We start from the raw sequence: 11,727 nt of genomic DNA on the forward strand, positions 1-11,727 counted from the left end.
ATAAGTAAATACAATCTTTACCAAAAAAAAAAAAAAAAAAAAAAACCCACACAATTTGCTAGGTGCTGTGGGTGTGAAGATGAGACAAATAACGTTACTATCCTTATGGAGGCTCAGTCTAGTCGTTTTTAATTTTTTATTGTTAATCACCATACATTACATCATTTCGTTTTTGATGTAGTGTTCCATGATTCGTAGTTTGTGTATAACACCCAGTGCTCCATGCAGAACGTGCCCTCTTTAATACTCATCACCAGGCTAACCCATCATCCCACCCCCCTCCCCTCTAGAACCTTCAGTTTGTTTTTCAGAGTCCATCATCTCTCATGGTTTGTCTCCCCCTCCGATTTCCCCCCTTCATTCTTCCCCTCCTGCTATCTTCTTCTTTTTTTTTTTTAAACATATATTGTATTATTTGTTTCAGAGGTACAGATCTGTGATTCATCAGTCTTGCACTGTTCTTTTTAATAGAATAGAAAATGCTAGAGGGCATTGGACATTTCATGAAGTTATTGTTTCAGATACTGTATTTGTTTATATAAATATATGTATAAATATATGTAATTTTTCTTACCGTACAGTAGCCATTGATGTGGTCAGTGGTTTTCAGCCAGAGGTGATTTTGCTCTTCAGAGAACATTTGGCAATCTTTGAAGACATTCTTGGCTGTCACAACTTGGAGGGTGCTACTGGCATCCAGTGGGTAGAGACAGGGATGCTGCTTGCTGTATATCTAGGACAGCACCACACAACAAAGAGTTATCTGGCCCAGAATGTCAATAGGACTACTGCAGAAACTGATCCTGGTGAAAGAGGCACATATATACACATTTAGAATACAGCGAGGGACATTTACAGGAAGACTCCCGAAGTAGCCCGGGGAATGAAATCGGTAGGAAGAAGGAAAACAAACTACCCCCCCCCTTTTTAAAGGATTTTATTTATTTGTGTGAGAGAGAGCACAAGCAGGGGGAGTGGCAGGCAGAGGGAGAAGCAGGGTCCCCGCCAGGCTAGGAGTCTGATGCACAGGACTCAATCCCAGGATCCTGGGATCATGACCTGAGCTGAAGGCAGAACGCTTAACCGACTGAGCCACCCAGGCATCCCCAGAAACTACATTTATTAATTATCTACCTCTGTTGGACACTGTTTTGAATGGGGGGATATTTATTATAAAGTACGTATAATTGTGCAAGGTAGGGTATTTAAATGATCCTGTAAAGAATAGGTTATTGTTTTACTTCATAGATGGGAAAACTAAGGTTCTGAGTGATTAACATACTTGGGGTCACAACGAAGGATATCAGTGTGTCCATTAACCTCAAATATGTTGGAACAAGAATATGGATTGTCAGTAGAAAAGTTTGGTGTCTCAGCAGGATGATGAAACGAGAAAGTTAAAAGTGCTGAAGAGAGAGAAGTCTGTGCTAAATTGTGGCATTTGGACTAAGTAGGAAAGGAAGCAAAGAGAGGGACTGATAAATCGGGGAAAGATAAAAGATTCAAGAGGCTGGGTGTCTTGATGTGTCCCTAAGTAGGAATAACAGGAATAAAGGAAGTAAAAAGTGAAGTTACAGCCAAGTAGTAAAATAGTAGAATTTAAGACTTGGATAAAGCAACAGTTAGGGATATTGACAAAAAAGGTCATGGAGTTGAGATCAAGGAACTGTGTTGAAAGGAACATGGGTGTAATACCTTGGTGTGATACCAGGAATTAGAGGAATAGGCTATGAATATGGATGAAAGACCTCTAGAGATCCACTGATGACAGATTCTTAGAAATTAGAACATAGAGGATGAGCTTCCAAAGAGGAGCCGTTTGGAGTAGTAGCCAGTTATACTGAGTCAGTGGGGAGCTAGGAGAATTCAGAAGTTGTCTTGGTCCTCCACTAATTGCCACTTGAGAAGACACAAGGGAGGTAGTTTATTCAGGAAAGATCCAGGATGAGATTATAGAAGAGAGAATAGGGGAATTCTTTACCCTGGAAAGAAGGTTCCAGAGGGCATAAGAAGAACTTGGAAAGGTCAGCATTGTCACCATGAATTAATAGAAAACAGAGAACAAGGTAACGTATGTGTATTCGGTGGTGGTATGCATTTTTAGTGTGATAAATTTTAGATAAGTGGTGATATTTACTTTAGTATACAGATTTTTGGTGCCAATAACGGACTGTGGATCTCAGCCACTAAAGTGATTGGCTATTGAACATAGTAGTGGTTAGGAATATGAGCATTGGAGGCAGACTGTGCCTGGGTTTGAATTTTTATTCCATCCCTTGTAAACTGTGACCTTAGGCTTTATAGCCTGTCTGGGTTCAAATCCTGGATCTCCCTCTTGAAGTTCTTTTAAGTTGTTGATTTTTGGCCAAATACCATAATCTTTGCTTCCCCATGTAAATGGAGACAAAGGTTTCTACCTCATTAAATATGCTAATTAATAAAAATATGCAGCATTTAGTTAAGTACTAATTAGTGTTACTCTCAGTTCTGTAGCTGAATCATAAGGTTGTTGGTTGTTTTTTTTGTTTTGTTTTGTTTTTTTAAGATTTTATTTTTAAGTAATCTCTACACCCTTTGTGGGGCTGGAACTCAACTGTGAGATCAAGAGTCACATGCTCCCACCAGCCAGGTGCCCCTTGTGTGGTGGTGGTGGTGGTTTTTTTTTAAAGCACTAAACTAACAGCATGTAGAAGAAAGATAATTACTATAACCTGGAGACAACTTTTCTCTGCTTTTTTATCAAGAGTGGGGAAGAAGGTTTGGAGAGAGATGTTTGTTATGTTTACTGTGGTTCTCTTCCTCAAAACTAGAGGGAGAATGTGTCAATTTATGTAATTTCTTAGACTTAAACTTTTTTTTTTTTTTTTCCCCCAGGTTGAGACTGAGCTAAAGTTAATCTGTTGTGACATTCTGGATGTACTGGACAAACACCTCATTCCAGCAGCTAACACTGGCGAGTCCAAGGTTTTCTATTATAAAATGTAGGTTCTATACTAGAAGGGAAAATGTCAGATTAAATGTTGGCCCCCTTAGAAGTATCACTTTTTCTGTGTAGGTGTTCAACTTATTGAAAGAATAGTTGGTTAATGTTAGAAGGATAGTTACATGGGAGGAAGGATTTTTAAAACTTAATTTTTGAGTGCTCATTTGTGTATTCACTGCTAATGAACAATTGTTGCATTTAAGGTGGTCAGACTGTTTAAGAGTACTAGATTTTATCTATTTGCATTTGTTTTTGTGTGGAGTTACCCACCAGCTGTAGCAGTGTATTACAGAGTTCAGTTTTAACATTTTATGTAGAAGTTTTATTTCACAGTTAACAAACTGTCACGCCATTTTTTTGGAACCACTTTTTTATGTTTAATTCTAGTCAGCGATACATTTGTTGATTTTTGAGGCTTTCCAGTTAATTTCTCTAGGATTTTGCTTATTTGGTATTCTGAACTCTGAGGAGGAAAACTGAATAGTCCCATCTTTGCTGAAAGAGACTTTGTGAAATTATCGAAGTATCCATTTCATCATTAAATACATTTTTGTCACATATTTCATTTTATAGACTATAAAATTTTGACAGTTTACTTTCATTTAAAAAGTTATTTTTCCTAATTCTATTTATTTTGTTTTGTTTTAGGAAAGGGGACTACCACAGGTATCTGGCTGAATTTGCCACAGGAAATGACAGGAAGGAGGCTGCAGAGAACAGCCTAGTGGCTTATAAAGCTGCTAGTGATATTGCAATGACAGAACTTCCACCAACGCATCCAATTCGCTTAGGTCTTGCTCTCAACTTTTCCGTATTCTACTATGAAATTCTTAATTCCCCCGACCGTGCCTGCAGGTAAGTCATGGAAGAGAAACAAAAGCTCTCACTGTGAAAGTGGAAAAAAGTTACAAAAGAGAGTTGTTTCGTTTCCTGGGATTGCCTTTACAGCCTTGGTCATGTAACAGAGAATTCTTTTGGCTCTTAATGAAACTGTTTGGATGATTTTAAGACCAACCCTATCTCAATTCACTAGGATAGCAGTTTTGGATTATATTGATGGGGGAAAAAATTTTTTTTTTTTTTTTTTTTTGATGGGGAAAATTTTTGTTGGTAGGTTGACTTTTTTTAACTTTATAGTGGGAGAGTGGAATTATAATAGAATTTTTTTAATACTAGCTTTTAGTCTTTGTAGGCATATTAATATAGTTATGCTCTTAGTGTACATATTTTTTATTATGAGCCGTTCTCCATCTTTGTATGTTGGTTCCCCCATTTTTTTAATTTTTTTTTAAGATTTTATTTGACAGAACATAAGTAGGGGGAGCAGCAGAGGGAGAGGGAGAAGCAGGCTCCCCAGTGAGCAGGGACCCCCGATGTGGGTCTCGATCCTAGGATCCTGGGATCATGACCCGAGCCAAAGATAGATGCTTAACTGACTGAGCCACACAGGCGCTCCTATGCATTTGCTTTAATTTTTAGTGTTCCATTCATGCTCTTCTCCTACCCTTTAAGATGAGTTCATATTTGACTTCCTAATTTTCTCATTCTCTAGGGTTTCTTAAGTACTTTTTCCAGAGTAGCACTTCATACTTGTTTTGTAATAGTTTTATGTATCAGTCCTCTATTCTTACATGTTCATTGTGGACTGGGAGTGTTTCTTCTGTTTCTCCACTAGTGTCCCGCATCACTTGGTGTACATACAGCGTACCCAGTAAATGTTTTGTTTCTTTTAAATTCTAGCAAATGGCTTATATATCGTATTTCTGTGAGTTCTATATTGCCTTTTTTTTTTGTTTTGCTTTCGTTAACATTAAATTCTTTGGAATTAAACTGAGCTATCCAACATTTCATCTTTTTACATTAAAATTTTAAATAAGTGAGCTGTTGACTAGAACTTGGTAATACTTTTATTATGCATATATTTTGGTGGTGGTTCAGGATAGAATTTGGTCTGTGTATTCTGTTTACTGATATGCTTGTCAAAAGCCTAGTAAGAAATGGTGCTCTGGGGTGCCTGGCTGGCTCAGTTGGGTAGAGCATGTGACTCTTGGTCTTGAGGTCAGGAGTTTGAGCTCCACATTGGGGGAAATGTTTTATGTTTTTTGTTTTTAGAAGGAAGTATTCCAAAAATTTGCCTCCGAATTTGCTAGATAAAAAATTAAATAGAAAGTTAATTTTCATCACTTATATCTGTTTTTCCTTTATTTCAGTATTTAAAACCCAAGATACTCAGTGTCGCTATTACATACTGTAGGATAACTGAAGAAAAAGATTGATTTCTAACATGTCATTTCTGTTTTGTAATATATTTATGTATACTTTTAGGTTGGCAAAAGCAGCTTTTGATGATGCAATTGCAGAACTGGATACGCTGAGTGAAGAAAGCTATAAGGACTCTACACTTATCATGCAGTTGTTACGTGATAATCTGACACTATGGACTTCAGACATGCAGGGTGATGGTAAGGAAACGCCGGAGTTAAATGCAGCTCTTCCAGTTGTTGGGTCTTTTTACTCTTAGGAGTTCCTTCGTATTTCTTCACGTTAAGCTACAGTTTAGACTCAGCCTATTCTCCAAAGTATCAAGTTTTAATTATTGCCTTTATAACAAATGATCTCAAAGTCCAGTTTTCGTTTGGGGCTATACAATAATGTAAAAGACTTGTTTGGAAAGGGGGATCTTTTTTTAATCGAAGCTTTAAAAGTTTTGTCTCTAATGTTAGCTAAACTTAATTTGCTTCTCTTACTGTTTTGGAAGATGGAGGCAGGAAGCAGCTCATTTTATCTTTCCCAGATTCAATTTTAGGGATCTAAGTAATTGTATTTGAATGTCACGATCACTGCTTGGCTGACCAGTATCCTCAGGTTAAAACTAGATGGTGTCAGTAAATATGAATCATCTTCTCTGTGGAAATCTTTATCTAAAGAAGGAACTTGTTTGTCTCTGGATTTTATAGAGCAAATGGAATGTCCTGCTCTTAGTCCTTATTTAAGAGGTCTGGTGTAGTCTCTGTTTTTGTTGTTTTAGTTATAAATAGTATTTTACAAAACTTAGTCTTGTGATGGGGGTTAATATTTATCCTCTAAATGCCCAAATTTGTCATAATTGTTGATTTTCAAGGAGATTTTATTCTGCTTATTCCAAAGAATCCTTTTTATCCATTATAGATCATTGAAGAGTGGGTGGGGGGAGGTGGAGGGCACAGAGTGCAAAAACTAGAGTGATGTGACCATTTTATGAGCTAGCTTTACAGTTGGTGGTGGTGGTATGGGAAGTGGAAACAAAAAGTTTGTCAATTTTAGTTGCAGATCCTTTAAAGAGTATATTACCCAAACTGAATCATATGTTGTATTGCTTGAGGCTGGCTGTGTCTGTTGGTTAAGCCAGCATGCTGGACTGTCTTTGGAATCGTTACACTTCTTAAATGTACCTCTGAAAATGGGTTTTCCGGGCTTGTATGTTGTGTTTCCTTACTCTGGAAGGATAGAGTCAGATTTTAGACTTCTTAGCTACTAAAGTGAGAATTAGGTGACTCATTTAAAGCCAACTAGCTTTATGAAATATTTAGCTATTTGACTAAGGTTGGTTTGAGATATGTGGCATATGTGACCTACTTGCACACTGACCCAACAAAGCCAGATGGAGCCACATACTACTTTCCAACACAGCACTTCAGGCAGGCAACCTCTACCAGTCTGTGGGATTCAAAACCAGTTTACCATCTCTGAACTAATGACTTGAGGTTCCTTCCAGCTTTAACATTCTGTTGTATTCTAAACAATTAACTACTCAGAAGAATGGCCAATCAGCTGTGGACTCTTCACAGTCACCCTCAGCTCAGAGAAGACTAATAACTCTCCCTGTTTGAGGGGATAAAAGGAAAACATGTGGAGAGTTTGGTAAGCGGTATTGACTTAAGTAAGCTATATACCCCTCTGACCTCTGGGGGCATTTTTCTGAGGGTGAAAATAACAAGGTCACCTGGGTTGAAACATTGCCTTTTTAGATATTTCATGCCAACTTTTATAACTAAGCTTGCGAGATTATAAAATTAAGTGGAAATAAAGTATATTTTCTAATGTTACTTTTATTTATCACTGGTAACCAATAATTGATTAATCAAAGTAAACTATAGGTCATTCTGTTTTTACATAGAACCAAAGATAATTCTTTTTCTTGGTAATCAAACATTTATGAAATAGATTGCCTTCTACAATAGGGTATTTTCTTGAAACTATTTTACATAGTTGCAAAGGTTCTTTGTACAGAGATTTTTTTTTTTTAAAGATTTTATTTATTTATTTCACAGAGAAGAGATAGGGAGAGCAGGAACACAAGTAGGGGGAGAGTGGGAGAGGGAGAAGCAGGCTCCCCCGCCAAGGAGGGAGCTCGATGAGGGGCTCCATCCCAGGACCCCGAGATCATGACCCGAGCCAAAGACAGACACCCAGCCAACTGAGCCACCCAGGCGCCCCTGTACAGAGATGTTTTATTACATTTCAGCATAGATTTCTCTTTAATCCTAAAACAGTTTATTTATTTATAAAGATTATTTATTTGAGAGAGTGAGAATGAGAGAGAGTACATGAGAGGGGGGAGGGTCAGAGGGAGAAGCAGGCTCCTCACTGAGCAGGGAGCCAGATGTGGGGCCCGATGTGGGGCCCGATGTGGGACTCGATCCCGGGACTCCAGGATCATGACCTGAGCCGAAGGCAGTCGCTTAACCAACTGAGCCACCCAGGCGCCCAACAGTTTTATTTAAATGTAGTAAAATCCAGTTGCTTCATAGTTCTTATGACTTTGTAAATTGGACCATTGATTAAATTTGGTTGAAACAGACTAATTTTTATTTAAGAGCTTTGTGATAAAATATTTGAAATTATGAAACATACGTTTAACAGTGAGAAATTCAAGTAGTCTCTGGACATTTTAGTAAAATTAACAAATTATCTGAATTTACAAATTGTTGTAGGTACTAGTAATTTATTTGCTATTTTCCTAAAAGGTATAGTATTACTACATATACTATATGAAAAATGGTTTTTATTAAATTAGTTTTATTAATTTGGTTTTTGTGACTTAGAATCTCTGCAAAATTGCAGTCATGAAATTGGCAGCTTCCCAGGATATTGGATTTAGTTGAGCATTATTTAGATAGTTTTCTCCTTTTTAATTGTATTATGAAAAATGGTGTAAAAAACACTTGAATTAAAGGTTTCTAAAGGAAGAAATGTGTATGTGATTCCCGAGCTTTTACTGAGATGTTTTTGTTTTTTTTTTAACTGCAAAATATGTTTACTTCTGTCTGTGTTGGAACATCTTTATAAACATTACCACTATTTCTCATCAAGTGATTTCAGTCCTTTTCTCTTAACCTGTGGACCATTTCATACACAAGTCCATAGAAAAGAAATGTGTGTTCTCTGCCTGTTCCCTTCTTCCCCCCAAATCAGGAAACAGTGGGCAAAGAAATACATATCCAGAGAAACCTTTTTTCCCCCCTTCTGTGTACCTTTTAAGAGGATATTATTTCATCCTTTTAAAGGTAAGAGGAACAGATACTTTGTAGAGTGAAGTTTATACAAAGTTAAAAAGACCCAAATCTGACTCCCCTAAATCATTGATGTTTTCTTTTGTCCTGCTCTCCCGGGTTTATTTTTCTTGTAATGTTGCTTTCATGTGATTGTTCTCCCTCCCTTTCTCCTTGCAATATAGATTCCTAAAGGAAAATCCAACTCTTCCTTTCCTAAAAACTCTACTTTGTAAGTCATTATCATGGCACAGCAAATTCTGCTTTTTAGTTTTGGTTCTTCACTAATCATGCCTGCATATATCATCATCCTTTTGCTTACAAAACTGCCTGTTCTACATTCTAGGATGTGAAACCTTCTAAGACAGTTATGATCTGCTACCCCTGTCTACCTCTGGTTGGGTGTAACTCATCTGACAATATTCTATGCCAAAGTTACTTGGAACTTTTGGCAAATCTAATGGTTGCTTATAAGTGAATTAGAGTGTGCTCTGTTGTTAACCATATTTTCGCAGTGTATTGCTGTTAAAAATGAGCGTGAATGTTCCTATCATTTCCTAAGTTTGAATACATTTTTTTGGGAACCATTGGGTGGTGCATCATTTCTTTCCTCAGTAAATGGTTTTTTGTCTTTCTTTGCATGTCTTTTTCTATATATATATGAGTCAAAAATCTTTAAGTACTTTTTAAGAGTCACATTTCAATATCAGACATTTTTGTCAGAGAAGAAAATTTAAAATGTTTAAAACTATATTTACATAATCCTTGTTGCTGTAACTGCATTGTTTATCATACCAAGGTCTTTCAGACTGTTTAAAAAGCACTCCTCGGGTTAAATGCTTTATGTTGGTATGCAGCCAGTCTTAGTGTCATTTGTCCATCCTAATTAACAAGCAGTATGAATGGATGGATTGTCTGAACCGTAATGATAGTTGGATTAGTTAATTGATACTTATTTTGATTCAAACTATTAACTACATAGGAATTGTAGTGATTTGTTAAAGCACAAAACAGTGTAACTTTTACCTGTTTCATTATTATTTAGCAAAAGCCTGCATGCTTTCTCTATTATGGCTGACTTATTTAATGCTTATTAATAGGTAGATGACTCTCCAGTGAGTAGGCTGGCTTTCTGTTGCATGTCATAGTGCAGTTGAAACTCCTCAGGCCAATCATCATGTTTTAAGGGAAGAGAAAAATGGCATGAGAGAACTGGTCCAAATGCCCCTTCTTTAATAACCTCAGCGGTCTGGTTTACTTTAAGCATGCCGTTTCACTCTGGAGTAAGAAATTTGGTTATGGTTTGGTGTGACTGGCTAAGATACAAAATGTAAACTCTTTAAAAAAAAAAAGCAGAACCCGTCCTCTAAAATTATAGGACTCCTTTGGAGCATTTTACTGCTCAGTTTTCTACTGAAGCATTTCACGTGGAGCTTGTTGGGTAGATTTTACCAAAAAAACTAAGTACCCTTGATTCTTGAAGAGGTGAGGTTATTGAGAAAGAGTATTTTGGCCCAAGATATACATGAAAGCTTGAAAATCATTTAGTAATATGGTTACCTTGGCTGTCTATGTTTAAGAGCTTATTTAGCATAAAGGTAGTTCTACTGTGCATCAGTTTTTTTCATCCTGATTATTGTGACCATTCAGGACCTTGATCCAGCAGCAGTTCTTGGCTTAGGCCTCTCGGGTGTCAAGGAGGATAGAAGTCCTTTGGCTGTCTGTGTTTAATACCAATTGTAGCAAATATAAGGAGTCTATGCTTGGAATGATACCACAGAGTCTAATTTAGTCAGTATAAAATAATTAACTCATTCTTCTTTGCAGGTGAAGAGCAGAATAAAGAAGCGCTGCAGGATGTGGAAGATGAAAATCAGTGAGACATAAAAGCCAACAAGAGAAACCATCTCTGACCACCCCATTCCTTCCCATCCCACTCCCATTGGAAATTCCCCCCCATTGTCACTGAGAACCACCAAATCTGACTTTTACATTTGGTCTCAGAATTTAGGTTCCTGCCCTGTTGGTTTTTTTTTTTTTTTAAAACAGTTTTCAAAAGTTCTTAAAGGCAAGAGTGAATTTCTGTGGATTTTACTGGTCCCAGCTTTTAGGTTCTTTAAGACACTAACAGGACTGCGTAGAGGCTTTTTCAGCATTACTGTATTGTCTCCTGCCAGATGTGGCAAGATCACCATTAGAAATGGAAATTACATTCGAAAGCCATTAAACTTCTAGGTGATGCAAGCATCTAAGAGAGAGGTTAATCACACTATAGAGGCATTGTGGTATCATTTTTCCTTTTTCTAATTGTTTAAATCGAATTTTATACCAATGTTTAAAATTAATTGGGTGTTAGCTTGAAGTGGTTAAAGATTGTTTGGAGAGTTGTTGTAATGGTTTTGCTGTAAAAAGTGTTTCAAACTCTGCTGAAATGTTGCTGAAAAGCATGGTGCTGGTAACAGTTCAACAATCCGTGGCTGCTCATTCTTGCCTACTTTTACTCTCCCTCTAAAGCAGGTTAGCATTGAAGGTGGTATGGAAAAGCCTGCATGCGTGTTCAATTCTTTGTTTCTTCTCCTTCCCTTTCCCCCAGGGCCCCCCCCCCCCTTCGCTCGCTCAACCTCTTTTGTTCAGTATGTGTAACTTGAAGCTAATTTGTACTACTGGATATCTGACTGGAGCCACAGATACAGAATCTGTATTGTTCTTACTGAAACACAGCATGGAATTAACATTAAACTTAAATAAAACAAACCTAAATTAAAAATGCCAAATATTATTGCGCCTCCATCCTTTATCTTTCTAAAATAAACTCTAGTCCAAACACATTGACAGTATTGTTTGCCTGAATGTGGAAAGATTCCTCCCCTTCTTCCACAAGTCACTTGTGTTTCCCAAAGATGATGTGTATTTTTAGAAGAAAAAACTTCCTTTACCTGTAACTTGGTTGTTGAAGACCACTGAATAAGAACACCCAAGTCAATTCATTACTATCCTATCTTCTCAATCAGGTAGCAGCACGGTATTTATTTTAATCATTAAAGTACAAACTCATACTTACACAAGGTGTAATTATGGATTATTTTCTAGCATGGAATTTTGGGTTGTAAACCAAATAGGGCTGAATGTGTCAGAATAATCTTCCTTAGGCTGAAGTAAAATTACTTTACCCCCCCATTACCACTTCTTAAAGGTCAGTGGCAGGAACAGAAA

The 11,727-nt window shown here is 37.1% G+C and overlaps 1 protein-coding gene across 1 annotated transcript in view; it reads left to right on the top strand.

The window, feature by feature from the left end:
- The window catches only part of YWHAE (tyrosine 3-monooxygenase/tryptophan 5-monooxygenase activation protein epsilon), a 54,137-nt gene extending 42,849 nt beyond the window's left edge, over positions 1 to 11,288 (top strand). Inside the window, exons 3-6 of the mRNA XM_027625705.2 lie at positions 2,875 to 2,981; positions 3,632 to 3,838; positions 5,309 to 5,445; positions 10,342 to 11,288. Of these exons, the coding sequence (XP_027481506.1) occupies positions 2,875 to 2,981; positions 3,632 to 3,838; positions 5,309 to 5,445; positions 10,342 to 10,394 (504 nt within the window). The 3' untranslated portion in view covers positions 10,395 to 11,288. The remainder of the gene's footprint in view (positions 1 to 2,874; positions 2,982 to 3,631; positions 3,839 to 5,308; positions 5,446 to 10,341) is intronic.
- Positions 11,289 to 11,727: the final 439 nt, after the last annotated feature.

This window comes from Zalophus californianus, chromosome 16 (genome assembly GCF_009762305.2).
Source record: "Zalophus californianus isolate mZalCal1 chromosome 16, mZalCal1.pri.v2, whole genome shotgun sequence".
In the NCBI taxonomy this organism is placed as follows: domain Eukaryota; kingdom Metazoa; phylum Chordata; class Mammalia; order Carnivora; family Otariidae; genus Zalophus; species Zalophus californianus.